The sequence below is a fragment of the Rhineura floridana genome, chromosome 13, assembly GCF_030035675.1.
Source record: "Rhineura floridana isolate rRhiFlo1 chromosome 13, rRhiFlo1.hap2, whole genome shotgun sequence".
Lineage (NCBI taxonomy): Eukaryota > Metazoa > Chordata > Lepidosauria > Squamata > Rhineuridae > Rhineura > Rhineura floridana.
The window spans coordinates 39,554,582-39,573,783 of NC_084492.1; the positions used below are offsets into that span (position 1 = coordinate 39,554,582).

General features: G+C 48.3%; 2 protein-coding genes across 5 annotated transcripts in view; one reads left to right on the plus strand and one right to left on the minus strand.

Annotated features, from left to right (window-relative positions):
- Positions 1-1,381: 1,381 nt before the first annotated feature.
- On the plus strand, positions 1,382-17,993 carry ZNF276 (zinc finger protein 276). Of its 3 annotated transcripts, none has more exons than XM_061594529.1 (11): positions 1,382-2,130; positions 5,586-5,895; positions 6,431-6,489; positions 8,955-9,437; positions 9,909-9,987; positions 11,869-11,946; positions 12,956-13,069; positions 13,164-13,239; positions 14,450-14,567; positions 15,469-15,568; positions 17,229-17,993. In XM_061594529.1, exons 1-11 carry the CDS (start codon positions 1,917-1,919, stop codon positions 17,512-17,514), a joined length of 1,917 nt encoding a protein of 638 aa, XP_061450513.1. In that variant the 5' UTR covers positions 1,382-1,916; the 3' UTR covers positions 17,515-17,993. The 3 variants fall into 3 exon arrangements, with proteins under 3 accessions (XP_061450513.1, XP_061450514.1, XP_061450512.1); XM_061594528.1 differs by having other exon boundaries at positions 1,512-2,130; positions 8,958-9,437; XM_061594530.1 differs by lacking the exon at positions 14,450-14,567 and having other exon boundaries at positions 1,508-2,130; positions 17,229-17,376.
- FANCA (FA complementation group A) overlaps positions 17,951-19,202 on the minus strand; it is a 46,265-nt gene continuing 45,013 nt past the window's right edge. For both annotated transcript variants that reach the window (XM_061594520.1, XM_061594519.1), the window contains exon 43: positions 17,951-18,204. In XM_061594520.1, coding sequence (XP_061450504.1) covers positions 18,103-18,204 — 102 coding nt within the window. In that variant the 3' untranslated portion in view covers positions 17,951-18,102. The remainder of the gene's footprint in view (positions 18,205-19,202) is intronic.

Consider the following 19,202-nt stretch of genomic DNA (forward strand, 5'->3'; position numbering starts at 1 on the left):
GGAATGGCGCAGGCTGGCCTCTAGCAGCGGCGGCTCCAAAAGAAATTTGGGAAGAAGGCGCGCAAAGGGCAGAGTGCAGTTTGGGGAGGGGGCACCATCTTTTGTCTCACAAGTGAAGCATACATGTGCAAGACAATGGCAGAAAGGCTTATTCGTTCATTAAATTTGAATCCCAAAGGAGCCCAGGGCAGCAAATGTATCAGAAATATCTGTCCAAAAATAATTAAAAAACATCTTAAAACATTTAAAAGCCATCACATATCCTCGCAGTTGCTAATGTCAAGGTTGCGGTGGCCAGCATCTCAGCCATCCAATGCCTGGGTAAACAGGAATGTTTTTACATTTATCCTGAAACTCAATAGGCACACTTCCCTAGGAAGGCCGTTCTGCCCAGAGGAAGCCATCACCAAGAAGGCCCCTGCCACGGATCACTGCCAAAGAGGCTAGCAGCCAGAGGTGGCACAACCAACAGGATGGCTCTGTTGTACCTCCACCGTCAAGAGGCGGGATGGCTGTTTGTGTGAGTTGCTGGGATGTCCCAAGTGGGGAGAGTTGGTGTTGCGCTTGGCTCTTGCATGCCACTGGGGCATCTGGTTGGCCATTGTGAGAACAGGATGCTGGACTAGAATGGCCAGTGGCTTCATGCGGCAGCCAGGCTCTTCTGACGTTCAGAGGCCCTTCCCCCCAGTACTTCCGCCTTCAGAGGTGGGGCAGGGACTCACCAGAAGACAGGGGCCTTTTAGGGATTGGTACCTGCTAAGGATACCTCCCCGCTGTGAGCCGCCCTGCATGTTTTTGGCCAATTAAACTAGTAGGTTTAGTAGCATTAATTAGTACTACTAAACTCAATGAGTAGGAGGCAAGGACTTCTTACTCGCCAAAGCTTTTGATGACCTGCAGTGTGGATATTATCTGCTGCGAACAGGGCAGACTGTGGGCTGCTTTATTTATTTATTGGAAACACTCATATCCCACCTTATAGCCCTGAGAGGCTTTCAAAGCAGCTTCCATAAGATTATCACCATAAACATCACAGTCAAGTCTGATGCCAGGAAGAGAAGCACCAGGGTGTCCCTCTGCCGCCAAGATTATTTGAGGGCAAATCCCCTGCCCTCATCACAGGAACACAGAAAGCGACCTTGAACTGAATCGTCCATCTAGCTCAGTCCTGCCTACACTGACTGGCAGCCGCCCTCCAGGATTGTCAGACAGGATTCCCTCCCCACTCTAGCTGGAGTTGCCATTGGGGATTGAACCTGGGCCCTTCTGCATGCGAGGCAGCTGCTCTGCAACTGGGTCCGACAGCTTCTGCCCACTGAGCTAGCCCACTGGGGCTGAGCTGCTGGATTCCTTTCATTTACTGCTTTATTGGGTGTCCCCGCTGGACTTTCACGAAATTTTTGGTCCTGCCGCCGTTGCTTTGGCTGTGGCTTGTGCAGCTGGTTGAGCGGACCCGCCCTTTTAAGGCCGTCATTTGCTATGCCGCCAAAGAGTCTTTGGGCTTCCAAGCAGCAGTCATCCAGGCCCTTGAGGAGGGCACTCCTGATCCAGGGCCCCCGCGCCACTTTCCTTCTGGACCCACTAGCCGGCGCTTCCCTCGAGGCTCTGCCTCCGGCTGGGGCTTTCAGCTCGTCTCTTGGCCAGCGAGGCGGGAAGAGACGGCTCGGCCAGCAGGTCGACCGCAGAGCTGGCTGGCCGCGGGTTGCCGGGAGGGCCCGCCACCGCGCCCCGGGGAGCGGACTGGCACCAGGGCAGCAGCCTCTGGCCGGGCGGCGTCTCTGCCAACGCGGGCGGAGCTCCTGCCGGGCTGGGCTCCTCCGTCCGCCAGGGGCGCTGCGGGCCGGAGCCGCGCCGAGGCACGGCCGGAGCCCGAGCCAGCGCCTGCCGAGCGGGGGCCGGTTGGGCTCTGCGTGGCCATGAAGCGGGATCGACGCGGCCGGTTCCTGCCCGCGGGCGCGGCGGCCAAGGCCGCTCCAGGGCTGCCTCCAGCCGAGGCCACCAAGCGGGACACGACGGCCCGGGGACGCCCCGCCGCCTCCCGGCAGCAGGAGGGAAGCGCGCCGGAGCAACGGCAGGAGCCCGAGCCCTGGGCCGCGCCAGCACCGGAGGCAGCGGCAGTAGCAGCAGCGGGTGAGCGCAGGCGGACGGGCGCCCCCAGCAGCGCGCTCTCCCTGGGACTCTGCGGGGCGCCCCGATCTCCCCCACCCCGCATGTCCTGGGAAGGAAGCGCCGGCGGGGAGCGCGCGGGAACACGAATGAGACGGGGCGCGCGCCCTGGAAGCGGCTTGGCACCCAGGCGGCGCGGCGAGGCGGGCTGCTGGTGGTGGCGAAGGGGGGCTGGGCTGAAGGGAGCCACACCGCGGCCGTGACCTCCCCGATCCTGCTGCGAGGGCTGGGCCTCGATGTGTGGAAAGAAGCAAACAGAGCCTTGCCCTCTTTGCTGGGTTCATCACTTCATTCGGGGATGCGTCTAACAGAAAGAAAACGCCTCCCCCCCTCAAAAAAGAAATCTGTCACTTGTGCTATGTTGATGCCAAGAGTTCCAGGCCCTTTTGGCACCAGCCCTGGAGCGGACTGGCTTGGCGTCCAGCCATGGGGAGTGAATGTATGGTAGAGGCTTCTGTGCACATGTATGCTAACTGCCTCACCACTATCACCCAAATATTTTAGCCATCCTGGGCAGCTGAAGTTGCATCCCCAGTGCAGTTGCAGTGGTGTCCAGGACAGTTTGCTTTGCACACCCCCCCCCCATATATATATATGTTATATATATATATAACTATTTGGGTCGTTGGTACAATGGGGCAGGCCCTGACCAATCAGCTGACAAGTTCCTTGCAGGATTGATAGAAGCTCTGGCACTCTATTTGGAACACATCAGTGCCCAGAGTGTTCATACTCCCTCCATCAGAGGCATGGAGAGATGCCAGATGAACAAACCAGGAACAAGACTTGAACACAGGGCTGGGGAATGGCCGGCCTTCCTCCCTGTGTTGATGGACTTCAGCTCCCAGCCTGGCCAATGTTCAGGGATGATAGGAGCTGTAGGCCAGAGGCTGCCCATCCTTGAATCGAGATACAGTTGCTGTTGCAGGTTCAGAGATTTGTTCCCCTGGAGCAGGCACTTGCCCTTTTTGTTGCTGATTATAATTCTGTGAAAAGCCATAAATGCAGACGGCTGCTGTGGAGACAAGGAAGGTATTCCTCCGCAGCACCAGGGAGCATTTCCCTGTACCAGCATCCATCCATCCATCCATCCACCCACCCGCCTTTGTCAGAGGGGTAGGCAACCTCTGTGGCCCTCTGGCTGTTGTTGGACAAGATGGATTAATCGACATGTTTATTTGGAGAAAAATTGATAGATATATTTCTTAAAGAATTGAAACCTCTCTTTGACTTTTTGTGGAAAGAATAAAGTAATGTTTATGAGATTTGATGATTAATTAAGATAACTACTGGAGGAAAGTAATTTTATAATATAATTTAAGAGACAGGATTGTTATATATTGTAGAACTACAACTGATTTGATCTGCGACAAATGGGAAGTCAACATTTTATTTTTTTGTTTAATCATTTTTGTTTTGTTTTGTTTTTTGTCTTTGAATGTTTTATGATTTTGTTTTGTATGTTTTATGAAAATTTGAATAAAAATTATTGTAAAAAAAAAAGGAATGATGGGAGCTGGAGTCCAGCAACAGAGGAGGGCTGCAAGTTCCCCACCCTTCCTTTGTTTTTTGGCACAAGAAGAAACAACCCAAATTAACACACACACACACACACACACACACACACCTATTTTCTCACAATTCCTGGTAGAGGGTTTGAAAGAAGCTGAAAATACCTAGGAATGAGTGGATTTGAAAGGTCCTACCCTGGATTGATCTAGTCCATGGATGGGGAACATATGCGGCCCTCCCAATGATGTTGGACTACAACTCCCATCATCCCTGACTACTGACTGCTAGGGCTGATGGGAGTTAGAGTCCAGCAACTATCTGGATGGCCACATCAGATTCCTCACTCCTGTTGCAGGCTGAGCTGGCTCAAGTAGCTGTTCCAGGTGAATATTTACAGGAAAGGGTCAATGGTTTGAAAAGAAAACCTTTGTGCTGCTTGGAGAGCCTTTTTACAGGGCTAGAAAAAAATCACAGGTCACTTGGTACCCTGGAAACAGCTCTGTGCAGGCTAACGCCAAAACCTGTTCTCTAGGTGTGATCTGTGGCACCTGGTTCCATTTCTGTCTGTATTACTTTCAAACATCCAGCTCTCCTTTCATGTAGAATAGGAACGGGGGCTGAAGAAATGGGTCCTGGGTACCAGGCTCTACAGCTGGGACACCACCCAGGATCAAGAGGAGACTTGTGATGGCTCTGAGCAAAACTAGTGCTCTGATTGGCCAGTGCTGCTGCTGACATCACCTCTGGACTCTTCCAAATCAGGAAGTTCTGCAGAGGGGACTGTGGGCAGTTTGCAAACCCAGCCCCAACTTGCTTTAAAGCAAACAGCAACAGGAGCTTGTTCCTCTTTTGTTTCCAATTCTTGGTAAAGGGGGACCTGGATGGTTAAAACCAAGGCCTGCTCTCTGACGTAAAGAGGAGAAAGGGCCAGACCCCAAATGATGCCCTGAGGTAGGAAGGGGGCAATGATCACATGGGCTAGGGCTGCCCTTGTTGGTATCCCACAGCAGAGGCTAATATTCAACCGGAAGCTTTGCTCTCACTCAGGTTGCATGTCTGCTGTATGTGGGCAACTTGGGCTGTTGGTGTTGGGAGATGACAAGATCTGGTAAAGGGACAGAAATGCCTCCCACGAGATGACTGAAGGGGCGCACAAGGAGCAGGTTCGGGGCAAAGACTCTTCTCTGCCAGAGACCCTGGAAAACTGGTGCAACTCCGTGCATGCGGTACCAGGGGAGATGAATAAATAGTCCAACCTGGTACAAGGTGGCTTCCTGTGTTTACCAACTGAAAATCTTGCTCCATTCCCTGAAGCATTATCCACGCACTTTCAAGCTTCTGTCTGCACCCATAAGGGCTACAACTTTGGGTATAGGTGTGTTTAGAGAAGCTGCTAAGTTTTAGGATGCTGGATTCTACACCTGATACAAAACATGGTGCTTTTGCATGGTACAATCATGGAAAATTTGGTCAATGCAGAAGATAAATACATTAAATTCAAGCCCCTGAATCCCAAAAGGATGTGCTTACCTGGTGAGCAAGGACTGTTTCATAACATTTGTCTGGATCCACCCACTTCTGTGCTCCAGTAGTTAGTTCACACAACAGTTGGGGGGGGTTGTTCTCCCTGTCTCGTGTAAACACAGGCCTCCTTCTGTCTCTCTGGCCTGACCAGGGGTCTTTAAGGACCGTAGCCCAGTAGCAGGGCTTTACATGCAGAAGGGTCCCAGGTCAACCCCTGACATCTTTAGGTAAGGCTGGAAAAGACCCCTGCCTGACTCCGCAGAGATCTGCTGCCATGAAATGGAGACAGCCCAGAGACCAGAGACCAATGGCCCCTTCCCAATGTTCTGAAAGCCTATACACATGCCAGAGTGACTTCCTTTCTTTTCCGGGAATCTTTGCAGGAATATGCCGGGGCGTGACCACAGGCTACTGCCGGCTTTGCCACGGGAAGTTTTCCTCACGGAGCCTGCGGAATGCTTTTGGGAAGGTCCCCGTGGTGGGCGAGAGCTCCGAGAAGCAGCAGCGCCTGGACCAAGTCTTCTTCACAGATTTCCAGCGGCTGGTGGGCGTAGCGGTCCATCAAGACTCAGCTCTCCCCCAGTTTGTCTGCAAGAAGTGCCATGCCCAGTTCTACAAGTGCCACAGCATCCTCAAAGCCTTCATCCAGAAGGTGAACGTCTCGCCTGCAGGCCACCTGAAGTCACACGGAAAGTAGGTTGAGCGGCTTCCTCCACTCACAAGGGGCTGAGTTGCCAGTGGCTTCTCACCTGTAGCAAGCAAGAATTGCCCCTCAAGCAGGCAGGCAAACATTTGTGAGCTGGAAGAGCTGGCTGTTATATAAAAAATATTTTCTTAGACTGATGTGCCACAAATGACTTTCACCGATAGGCAGGGCTAGCGAAATACTTTGTGCGTTCGTATACTTTGTGTGGCCTTATTTGCAAGGCCAGAAGTCCCTGGGAACTTCTCAGCAGCTGAAAAGAAACAAGGCACCTTTTTAGGTTATGAAACTGTCACTATTAGACAGTTGTTTTCAATGCTGTTTTGTTTTAATGTATTTTAAGATCTGTTTTTATGATATTTTAAAGTGTTTTAGTGCTTTTATTTACCGCCCTGGGCTTCTACTGGGAGGAAGGGCGGGATACAAAAACAAATAAATAATAAAGATTAGATCAGAGCACACCCTGTCTGAGTCTGTCTTCTCTGGAAGGCATCTGATCAGCTCTGCCATCTGTTTTGTGTACAGGAACAACCTTCTCCAATCTTCCCTTCCTGCTACGAAAAGAGATACTCCTCCCTCTTTGGGTAAGTAGAACCATTTCGGCTCCTCTGAATTTTGTCCTTGATGTAAACAGCAGTTGCCGTGTTGCTTCCGTCCAAAGACTTGAAAGGCACTTTCTTTTCGCTTTGCTTGCCCTTATTGCTGATGTGGCGCTGAGTCACCTGCAATTTCCCCATAGCTAGTGGGGACCAGCGTGGCTTTTGCACTCCAGGGCTAGCTCCAGTGGCTGCTTGGCAAGGCAATATTTTCATTTATTTATATACTGAGTTGTATCCAAAAGTCCTACTCAGAGCAGACCCGTTGAAATTAATGAACCTAAGTTAGTCATTCCCATTCACTTCAGTGGGTCTACTCTGAGGAGGACTAATACTGGATACCACCCTAATCATATTTATTACCCACCCTTCACAAAAAAGTCCATGGACAGGGCATAGTAAGAATAAAATACAACCAGATTATTAAATGATATTTTAAAAATCCAGAATAAAATACAGCATCAGAAACTGTAAGGGAAAGCTCCCATTTTTTAAAGTGCCAAACAGCCAGCCATCTGCAGTCCTGGGTGTGGCCCCAGCCTCCCTTACAGTATCACAAGACTCAGGAAAACTCTTGAAATCCAAAACACACACACAAATAGGTACAGTTTCATCTTGTAATGCCCAGCAGAAGGCAATGTGCTTACCATCTTTTTCCTCTTCAAGTGTAGGTAAGCATTAATTTTTTAAAGCTGTATTGATTAATTTTATTAAGATAATTTGTATTTGTATTGATTAATTTGCTGGCATGAACATCAGCTGCACGGGCAGAGGACATTTCCCCCCAACTCAAAGCCTGTTATGTTCAGCCTGGGCCCACCTAACAGTCGGAGGGTCACTTGCTTCCTGCATCATGTGAGCCAGGCATTGAGAGAGCAGGGGGCAACTTGTGTGCTCATTTCATTGCCACTTTTTTTTTAAAAAAAAGTAAAACTTGTTAGCGTGTGTTGCTCTAAAGCTCAGGTCCAAGGCAAGCTCCATTGTCACTTATGTTTTGTAAGCTGCTTTGAGGGCGTTGCTGGGAGATAGACTAGGAACTGAATTAGCAGCAGCAGCAGCGACTTCTTATCTGGGAGTCTGGTTATTCATCAGCCTGATGCTATACAGGACTGGGTGGGCATAAGCATATTGATATTAAGGAGCTAACTCTGCATAGGTTACGGTTGTCTCTGTTTTAAGAACAAAAACAACATTGAGCTATGCAAGTGGTGTAAATTATGTGGATTAATCTGATTTCTGCCAGTTCTGCAGAAGGAGAAGTTTTGCCTAGAAGCAAAGCCTCACCCGCTGAGCTCTGCAAGCCTCGGTCAGCGCTTCCCGGCTGCTGTAATCTTACAAGGCAGAGACCCTCCATCCACACACATTCAAAACAACCTGAAACAATCAACAGATTATACATTTTAAATGAAAACTGAGTTTCTCAAGATGCTGAATTCAGTGCTCACAAATAATCATGAAATGCACACAGCCTTGTTTATTAATTACTAGATTTATATCCCGCCCTTTCTCCCAGTAGGAGCCCAGAGCCTGCCTTAGGCCTGAGCTTTAGAGAAACACACTCTAACAAGTTTTACTTTTTTTAAAAAAAAAAGTGGAAATGAAATGAGCACACAAGTTGCCCCCTGCTCTCTCAATGCCTGGCTCACATGATGTAGGAAGCAAGTGACCCTCCGACTGTTAGGTGGGCCCAGGCTGAACATAACAGGCTTTGAGTTGGGGGGAAATGTCCTCTGCCCGTGCAGCTGATGTTCATGCCAGCAAATTATTCTAATTGTAAATGGTGATTTGACTTGAGCACACATACAGAAAACACTTCCCCTTCCATGCCCCCCAGAGAGCAAATATTGCCGAATGTGCTTGAGTTACAGCTATTTGGTAATAAGTACAGCCAGATCCACTCCAAGATTAAATTGTTCTGTTAAGTATTAGTAAATGTTTCAAGCGAGTAGGAAGCCTCAGGCTCAGGGGCCGAAACCTCTCTGTCTGGCCCTCAGGACTCGCGAGGTCACTGCCTTTCTCTCCAGACCACACCTTAATCTGCATCTCCTGGAGCCCGGATGAAATGTGTCCTTGAACTGTGATAAAGCCTTTTGCTTGCCTGGATGGAGAGATGTGTGTGAGTGTGTGTAGAGAAACTAGCCTGCTGTACAAAGGTCAGGGTCCCATCCATTGATCTCCTCTCCGCTTGTGCCCCTGGCCCTGCCCGCCACTGATGACATGCAGCCTCCAGAAGGTTCCCCACAAAGGAAAGCAACCCTTAGGCTGAAAAGAGTTCCCCATCCTTGGTTTAAAAAAATAAAACTTAGACATAACCTGTTTTGACTTTGAGTTGGGGAGTGTACCACCTAGTCTCTGTAGCTCATGCCAGCAAGTTATTCTGGAGGTGATGGTGTGGCACAGCTATTTCAACAGCATGCACGGTACTCCCTGTCTGTCTCTCTCCCTGTGAACAGCAGACCTGATCACATCCAGCCCCCAGTGCCTCCACAACTTGGTGATGTGGACTCACAACCACGCAGAGAGCTGCCAGATTGCTCCAAGCCTGCAGAGCATGCTGTCCTCAGAGTACTGTGGGATCATCCGGGCCGTCTGGGGCTGCAGAGAGGGCCACGATTATGTCATGAGCACGGATTCGGACTGCAGCGCCTTGCTGGTGGATAATGCCTTGTCCGTCAAATGGGAACTGAACAAGGGCACTGCCGCTCAGCAGCACATGACTGGCAATGGGGTGGATACCAATTGCACTGAGGCTTTTGGTGCACCACCAGAACCCCAGCAGGGCACTACCAGGACAGCAGCCAGACAGCAGCCAACAAAGAGTGGGGCTGCTTTGCCCTTGCTTAGCACAGAAAACCAGGCACCAGAGAGCCAGGATTTGCCTTCATTGCAAGATACCCCAGAACCTCCTCTGCAGGAGGAAAGCCTGCCGCAGCCAGGTAAGTGGGTTGCCTGGAACGTATTTCTGGGCCACAGTGGGGATCCCCGGGCACAACTCCACACAAGCCTTTATACCCTTAGTTGCTAAAATGAAACAAACTTCTGACATTTCAAAAAGGGAGCGGGTAGCTGTTCAAGCTGTTCACAGAGCTGAGTGTCAACATTTCTGTCTGATAGCCAAGTTATCAGGTCTGTTCTTTGCATTCCTGTTACTTTTTAATTTCCACCCCACTAACTTGGTTTTCCCTCCAGCCAATGTGCCCAAGCTCTCAATCGTATTTATTCATTTATTATTTAATTTGTATCCCGCCCTTCCTCCCAGCAGGAGCCCAGGGCGGCAAACAAAGCAGGCTCTTGCCTGGGAAGCTCATGCCCATGTCACTTGCCTTGGGTGCCACAGGACCCTTGTGAAACGAGAGGAATGTGCCTCTCCACCCTTTGTAACACACGCTTGTTCTTCGTCTGCCTAGGATCACTGAGCGAGAAGTTGGTTCCGTCTGCAGCCTCGGATGAGCGGGTAAAAGACGAGTTCAGTGACCTTTCTGAGGGGTGAGAGAAGAAGAGCAGGCTTCACATGTCACCTTTGCAAGCACGAAAAAATGATTGTGGGGTGGGCGCGGATCTCATTCCTCACCACTCATTGTTTGCGGGGTGGAGTGAGGGGTCAGGACAGGGTCTGACGCACAGGCAGGTTTGGGGAACCTCTGTTACAAATCTGGCACTGCCGACATCCTTTCATGGGCAGTTCAGATGGTTTTGCTTTGAAAACTTGTGAACCTTTGTTTCCCTGGTGAAATTTGGCTACGATACCAATTGGTACGTGCATGAGCTAAACAGAGCTGCTAATTCACTTCCATGTATAACTGCAGTCCTGGTATGCTCGGTACCTTCGTCCTGGGTCTCAGATGTCCATAGAAGTTCTGTCCTTTGACCTGGAAGTCGTCCTCTAACGCCCCTTGCTGCCTGGGGGCTGGTTATAGTTTACTGAGTGGAGAAGATAAAGCGTGGTTGCTTTATCATGAGCTCAGACATTGGAAAACTGTTCTGGGGTTAACCCTAGCTTGTATTAAGTCCTGAAGATGTTCCTCTCTGCTCCAGATGCACACACAGGAGTCTGTTTGGTGCAATTATTATTATTAGATGTATATCCCGCCCTTCCTCCCAGCAGGAGCCCAGGGTGGCAAACAAAAGCACTAAAAACATTAAAACATCATAAAAACAAACTTTAAAAAACATTGAAACAAAACATCTTCAAAAATGTTACTTAAAAAAAGCTATGAAAACATCTGCTAAGATTAAAAACATGTTAAAAAAGAAAGTTTAAGAACATAATAAAAAGCAGGTGAAGATTCCAGTTCCCACATGCTTGGGAAATTTGCTAGCTAGGGTTCTCAAGGGTCAGCTTGCAGGTCATCCTCAGCAGAGCCTGTCACCATCTGAGGACTGTAGCCTAGACAGGGCTTCTTAAAGACACTGGCAGGGAGCCCAGGAAATAGGTTCACTGTCCTCTGGGCATATGCACGACTTGCATGGCTGCTGTCCTGGAGGAAAGAGCTGGCCAATAAGCTCAGCTCAGGACAGCTCATGTGTTATCTCGGAGGGAACAACGACCTTGGCACAGCCACTGCTTCGCTCTTGTTGCTTCCAGAAAAGCATGATCTGCAGCAGCTTTCACTGAGGGCGAGTTCTAAACCCAAATTTAGGAAGGGCTATTAGCTTCCCTAAAGGAAGCCACAGACCTGAACTTACAAGGTCTGAACAGGGTGGTTCACGGCAGATGCTACTGGAGGTCGCTGATTCATGGGGGCGCCATAAGTCGCGATCGACTTGAAGGCGTGTAACAACATTAGCTCAAAGGCAGAGCAGCTGCGTTGTATGCAGAAGAGCGCCAGGTAAGGCTGGGAATGTCCTGCCTGCAACCCTGGGCAACTGTTGCCAGTCAAGGTATGATGACAGCAAGCCACATGGGCCATTGGTCTGACATGGCATAAGACAACTCTCTACATTCCCTTTGGTCTAACAACCTTTTGCGGGCACCACCGTTGTCAGCTTTTAAAAGTGAAACTGACTCCAATGAGAGCTAGAAGCTCTCTTTTTTTTTTAAAGACCCTGAAAGCTAGCTTCAGTTACTTGATTGGTACCCAGGAAGGCAAATTCCTGGGGCTTCCTTCAGCCACACAGCAAACCACTTTCTTTGCTTGCCTTTTGATGGCACAGTTGTCTTCACGTTGAGCTACACCGATTTGCTCTGGGCCACTGTCTGGAGTTTGCTGTTTCCTGAATCCAAGGCTCCCAGTCAAGGAAAGAGCTCACTTTCTGGCAGCCTGGCCGGTGCTTCCTCTTGAACTGCTGTCTCTGCTGCCAACGTTATTGCCAAGGGAGGCTTCACCCACCTTCTGCTTTGGTAAAAGGAGCCATTTGCTTTCTCAGGGACTCCTCGAGCGATGACGAGAATGACAAGAGAGCACGGTCATCAGATGACTCCTTCGAGCCTTACCCAGAAAAGAGGTGAGGGCATTTCCTTTACACTCCAGCACAAGACAGGAATTGCTCTTGAAGGAATCCAACCTCCTGCCCCTCTTCCAACCTCTGTGGGCAAAGCCAAGCCCACCTTCATTCCCCTCCCCTTCATTCCTGTATTCTCTCTCCCCTTAGGAGAAAAAAGTGTTTCTCTTTCCCCAAAATGCATTATTTATTCATTTGTTTTATTTTAACAGTTAGTCAGGGAAGGGCGTAGCTCCGTGGTAGAACATTTGCTTCACCTGGTCCCAGGCTGAGTTCCCAGCATCTCCAGCTGGGCCTGGAACCCTGGAGAGCGCTGCTGCCAGTGTGGACAGTCCTGAGCTACATAGGCCAAAGGCCTGACTAGTACTGCATCTGGCCATGGGCCTAATTCCACCCAGGGGGCAAAGACCAGGGGAATGGAGAGAGAGAGAGTGAGGAAAGGGAGCTGTAGAAAGAGGAAAGAGTGGCAGAGGGAGAGCGCAATGGTCCCCAAACGTTTGTCCCCAACAGACCACTCCAAAACTGCTGATGGTCTTGGTGGACCACTTAAATGATTTTTCTGCCTGTTTTGGCAGTCGTGATGTGTTCAGGGGCTGAGTAATCTTAAATTGTCTTTTTATTGCTTTTGTTTCTTATATAGTCTATTTTATTGCATTAAAATTTCTATACCATAGAACTCAAATTGAAATAAAAAAGGAATAAAGGCAGCAGTGAAAATGCAGTTAAAAGTCAGTACGAATATTTAATACAGACTTGGTGTGGGCCACCTGAACAGGCCACTGGTGGTCCACCGACTACAGTTTGGGAACTCCTGAGATAAAGACAAAGCGGAAGCCCCACCCCCTATTGCCCCTGGCCCCACCCACTGCTGGAAAGTGGCCCCAGACAGGTTACCTTTCTGGGAATGTGGCCCTCAATAGAAAAAAAAAACACAAGAAGTTGCTCACCTCTGTTTAATAACCTCCACGGAGAAGCGAAGGCAACTCAACATTTCCTGTTCCTTCTCCGTTAGGGTGTCCAACAACAGGAAAACTGAAGGCAAAGAAGCAAAGAAGCTGAAAGAGCCCAAGATAAGGAAGAAGCCGGGACCCAAACCTGGCTGGAAAAAGAAGATCAAATGTGAAAGGTAACATATGTTCCCACACAGCTCATGAGGTGCGAAATTCCCCCAGAGAATGGTGCCTCTTCTCACTGGCTACCCTTTTCTCCACTTTTTCCAGAGAGGAGCTGCCAACCATTTACAAGTGTCCTCATCAGGGCTGCACTGCTGTGTACAGAGGTGCAGATGGCATGAAGGTATGCGGATAATTCCTTTCCTCTTGGTGTTGGGAGCCCTTGGCTTTATTTTCAGGAACAGGGGTGTATCCCTTGACTGCACAAATTTGGCAGTGCAAAAATATTAAAGATGCCATATACCCTTCCATGTAACTTTAAAGTTGACAAGGAGGACATTGAACTTGTCAAGGATTATCAATCCCTTGGCACATTCATTAACCAAAATGGAGACAATAGTCAAGAAATCAGAAGAAGGCTAGGAGTGGGCAGGGCAGCTATGAGAGAACTACAAAAGGTCCTCAAGTGCAAAGATGTATCATTGAACAGTAAAGGCAGGATCATTCAGACCATGGTATTCCCAATCTCTATGTATGGATGTGAAAGTTGGACAGCGAAAAAAGCGGATAAGAGGAAAATCAACTCCTTTGAAATGTGGTGTGGAAGGAGAGCTTTGCAGACCATGGACTGCGAAACAGGCAAACAATTGGGTGTTAGAACAAATTAAACCAGAACTATCATTAGAAGCTAAAATGATGAAACTGAGGTTATCATACTTTGGATACATAATGAGAAGACCTGATTCACTAGAAAAGACAATAATTCTGGGAAAAACAGAAGGGAATAGAAAGAGAGGAAGGCCAAACAAGAGATGGATTGATTCCATAAAGGAAGCCACAGATCTGAAGTTACAAGATCTGAACAGGGGAGTTTATAACAGATGCTCTTGGAGGTCACTGATTCATAAGGTTGCCATAAGTCATAATCAACTTGAAGGCACATAACAACAACAACAATCCCCTTCCACTACTGGTTGGTGTCATTTATTAACTTGCAGAAGCAATATATATGATTAAAACTAACCAATGAAAAGCCAGTTAACAAATTGTAATGACAAACAGTCCTATTTAATGCGAACACACCCAGTTTACAAGGAGAAAAACGAACAACTGGGCTTATAGTTCTAAACAGGGTGCACGCAAGATCCACATTTTATTGCAGGTTTGATTAAATGGATGCAGCTTCCTCCTTCCTGCTCCCATCACCCCAGTTATGTCAGATGTAGCCCAAAACATCTGGAGGGCACTCAGCTGACAAAGGGTGCCATGGACGATCAGAATGTCACTGCAGTTCTGCCACTGAAGCAGAGGATCAAACTGCCCTTTCACTTCAAAAACACTATAGTGAAAAGGGTCCCTATATAAAGATCCCCATCTTTCTTCTTGGATCTTAGAAGCACATCAAAGAGCATCACGAGGAGGTCCGGGAAAGGCCCTGCCCACATCCAGGTTGCAACAAAGTGTTCATGATTGACCGGTACCTTCAACGTCACGTGAAACTCATTCACACGGGTACGTTGTGCTTTGGAGAGGTGAAATGGCACAGGGGAGAACTGCCCAGGACAGAGCCATGTATCACAGATGATGCACAAGAACGGTCCCATCTGTGGAGTGCTCTCCCAAGGGAAACACACCTGGCGCCCTCATTGTCGATTTTAGGTGCCAGGCTAAGACATTTTCATTTACCCAGGCTTTTGGTGGTGAAGTTAGCCTGCAATATGGTGCTTATCTTTTATTTGCAATGGGATAGGACTTGTCCTTCTTACTATATTGTCAGGTGAGCATCTTAGGAATTTTGAATCATATTTTTTTTAAAAAATTGGCTTTTAACTAATATTATCTGGGGGAGCTATTTTGTTAAGTTGCTTTAAGAGACTTTTTGTATGAAGTGACCAAAAATGTAATAAATAATAATAATGGGTGCAAAGTTGACCTGCCCAGAAACTGTAAATGTCTGTGTCACCATAAATGGGGTGCATGGGAAAGTGCTCCAGTTACTTCTGGAAGGAATAGCAGAAAGTATATTACCTGAACAATACCATTCACCTGATTTCTTCCCCTCCTCCGATGCCATTTTTCCCTCCTCTTCTGAGAGTGTCAAAGATGGAAACAGTCACAACGATGTAAGAGCAGCCTTGTTGGGTCAGACCAAAACCCCATCTAGTCCAGCACGCTGCTTCCCACAGTTGCAGACTAGATGCATCTGGGAGGCCCAAAAGGACATGAGTGCCAGAGCCCTCTCCCCTTGCATGCTCCCCACAGCAACTGGTATTCAGAAACAGACTGCCTTTGATGCTGGAGCCATCACAGCTAGCCATCGATAGCTTTATCCCTCCTTGAATTTGTCTAAACCTTACTTAAAGCCAACCAAGCCATTGTGACTTTCCAACCCCGTTTCCTTCTCCGATTGCAGAGGTACGGAATTATATCTGCGACGAATGTGGCCAGACATTCAAGCAGCGCAAGCACCTCTCGGTTCACCAGATGCGCCACTCAGGCGCAAAACCCCTCCAGTAAGTACACTTCATTTATTGCCTTTTAAGGGAAAGGGTTGTGTTGCTTTAATGGGGTGTCTTAGGTTACTTAACATTCTGTTTGGAAACTGTTATGCCCTAATGATGTGAAGAAAGTTTGCCTCTCTTGCAGATGCACCATTAAGGGTGTTTCCATATGAGAAAGCGTCTCACTCACTTTGGGTCCGTGGGTTAGCTTTTGCGGTTTGTGTGTCCAGTACCGTGGAAAATAATAGACCTAGAAGTGGAGCTACTACATTTCCTGCAGGACTGTCAGAATCTTGAAATGCAGTTACTTGTGACTGATCATGTTGCTATAACAGAGTGCAACACTCAGGGCTTTTCTCTGGGGTGTGCAGCCTCTCCTCCACCCAAGAATGAGGGAGTGGTACTGCGGGGACAACGAAAGCGTCCATGCAAGTTAGTGCAGCTGCGCTGGAGTGAGGGAAAACTTTTTCATACAAGTCTGTCTTTTGAAAGCACCAATCACCAAAATAGGACTGGCTCCTGTCCATAAGGGAAGAAGGGTGTGGTATCTCAATCTAGGAAGAGTTGCTGACCTGGGACCCTTCTTTGAGGATACTCCATTGTCACAGAAGTTTGTGTATATAAGTGTGCACTTGGCGATTTGGAAACTAGTTGAAATGGTGTACGTTTTAATGCTTGATACTTTTCATTCCAAGGTTGCATTTATGTTCATTTTAAATTTTAGTGTTTTATTAGAAGAATGGTTTGTACTCATAAGCAGCAACTATTATCGAAAGAGAAGTATGCAGAACTGGACTCTCCACTTGTTTTAAAACAAACTTCAGATTTTAGATTTTATTAGCTCTAAGTCAGGTTTAGAGAGCCAGTGTGGTGTAGGGGTTAAGGTGTTGGACTACGACCTGGGAGACCAGGGTTCGAATCCCCACACAGCCATGAAGCTCACTGGGTGACCTTGGGCCAGTCGCTGCCTCTCAGAGGGAGGCCATGGGAAACAACTCTGAATACCGCTCACCATGAAAACCCTATTTGTAGGGTCGCCATAAGTCGGGATTGACTTGAAGGCAGTCCATTTCCATTTTTTCATTTTCAAGTCAGATTTGGAAAGTAGTAAGTTGGTCTCTTCTGTGTGGCCTATTGGCCTGTTGATCCTGTTGTGTGGTTTGACGACTCCACTGCTTCGGCCGTCACACAAGATGTTAATCAATAGTTTGTCCATGATTTTGCACAGCAGGCAGAATCCCCTTCAGTGGTTGATTCCCAGTACTTGCACTGAAATTCCTAAGAGTGTTCTCTCATTGCAGTTACTGGGCGACCAATGTCTCTTGACAAACCAGCTTCATTGGCTGGAATCTCACAAGTTAGACAACTGGTTGGAAAATGTTATCTTCTTTTAGCTAGCTGCAGAAGAGATGGTATAGCTCTACTAGCCTCTTGAATTTTCAATCTGGAAGCATGTTTTTTTCTATGAAACGGAGGAAGTGCAGCCCAGGATTCAGGGTACTGCACAGATCAAATACACGGTGACTGGAAGCCTCCTGTCACCTGAGTGAGTGCAGCTGCTGTGAGGTTTCTGCTGAGGCAGAAGTCTGAGGCTGTGCTAGTCCTCCTCCTCCATGAGGACTGGCATCCGGTGTGGCTGGTCTGATGTCCGCTTTATGCTTTCCCGCTCCAGGTGTGAAATCTGCGGCTTCCAGTGCAGACAGCGAGCATCCCTCAAATACCACATGACCAAACACAAAGCAGAGACTGAGCTGGAGTTTGCCTGCGACCAATGTGGGAAGCGCTTTGAAAAGGCTCATAACCTTAACGTTCACATGTCTATGGTGCATCCCCTGACACAGACTCAGGACAAAGCCAAGGTAGCTGAACCAGAGCAAGAGTCTCTGCCGGAGGTTTCGGGAACTGCAGAAAGCCAGCCTGTAAAATCGGAACCAAGTACGCAACAAGAACCCACCTGAAAGACCCCAGAGAAGAACCCTGATCCAGCCTTGCATAAAACAACACTGAGTGGGAGTTTTAAATGTACGTTTTATAATGGATTCTCGAAAAAAAGGACTCTGTGGAAATCGCTTCTGCTTGCTGGTGAACCACTTTCCATTGCTGTGATTACTCTTTCTCTGTGCTTGTGTCCAACACCTTAGCAGCATCTTATGGAGCAATATGTTTTGCCAAAAGGAACGGGCTGCTCTGCCTTCCCTCTGACATGGTGATGGCCGACCTCAAAAAGGTATCACACCTGTTATAAAGGTGTGCCGACCACAGACACAGATAAATTCATTGGGGGAGGGGCTCTCAAGATGATGAAACGCCTAGTTTAAACCAACTTGTTTTAAATTAAATTCCAAAGCCAATCTAAAAAGAAAACCAGAATATTTGTAACATAATTTTTATTGTTACAAAGTCATGGTTATGCTTGTAATAAATTATTTACACAGTACGTTTACCAGATTAGGCCCTGGCAGACACGTTCCCCTTTTCCTGTCTGTGCTTTTTGTCTGCATGTGTCCAGGGAATCTCCTCATACATGCCAAGCTGGACTCCAGCTGTCAGAAAAGGAGAAGTTCTTCATCAAGTAGATCCCCATAATCGCTGGCATTCACAAGGGCAGCCTTCATCTCTGGGTCCAGCTCTCCGCAGAGATCCACTAACTAAGAAGGGAAAGAGAGGCTCATATCAAGAGACCAGTTGCCTTGGCAGACTGTCTCCCAACAGGATTATTTATTTATTTGTTTGTTAAATTTTTATACCGCCCCACTAGCATAGCTCTCTGGGTGGTGTACAACAGAAAGTATATACAATAAAATCACATAAATCGGTACAAAAACATATATATAAAAATCCACAAATCTAAAACCAATTTGAACATATTAAACTAAAATGCCTTGAGGCTGCAAGGAAGGGCTGTCGCTGGTTCATCCTCAGTGCAGTCTGCCGCCAGCAGCACTTTGGAGGGAGGGATCTCTAGCCTATCCGTGTCATTTCTAAGAGCACGCAGGGCCTGGTGCTCTGTAATCAACTGTGACTGTAAGCAACAGCAGCAGCAGCCAAAGGTGTGCAAGAAATCAAGGCACAGCTACTTCTTGGGTAGAGAGCAGGGGCACCAAGGACAGGAAGCTGCCTTACCCCAAGGCAGACTGTCTGTCCGTCTAGCCAAGGGTGGGGAACCCGTGACCCTTCAGTTGCCGTTGGACTCCCAACTCCTATCAGCCCAAGCCAGCATGGCTGATTGCCAGGGATGATGATGGGAGCTGGAGGCTAGCAACATGTGGAGAGCCAGGGGTTCCCCACCCTTGAGCCTTACCTGGAGATGCCAGGGGTTGAACCTGGGGCCTTCTGCATGTAAAGCCAGCGCTCTACCACTGATCTGTGATCCCTACCCCCAAAACTTAAGCTTTTAAAAAGGCACAGCCTTCTTTGCCCCTCCTTCAACAGCTACATCGGGCTTTGAAGTAGCAACCACAAGACTAGAGAGAAGGAAGGAACTGTTCAAGGATGCTACTTGGGGGTTTGTGCTTCCAGCATAGAGCCGTACATGCAAAGCTAGGGACCAGGTTCAATCCCTGCCATGTCCTGAGTGTGGACCCACAGACAAACGGGCTGGAAAACACCGCTGCATGAAGTGCAATCGCCATTTAGGAGATGCAGG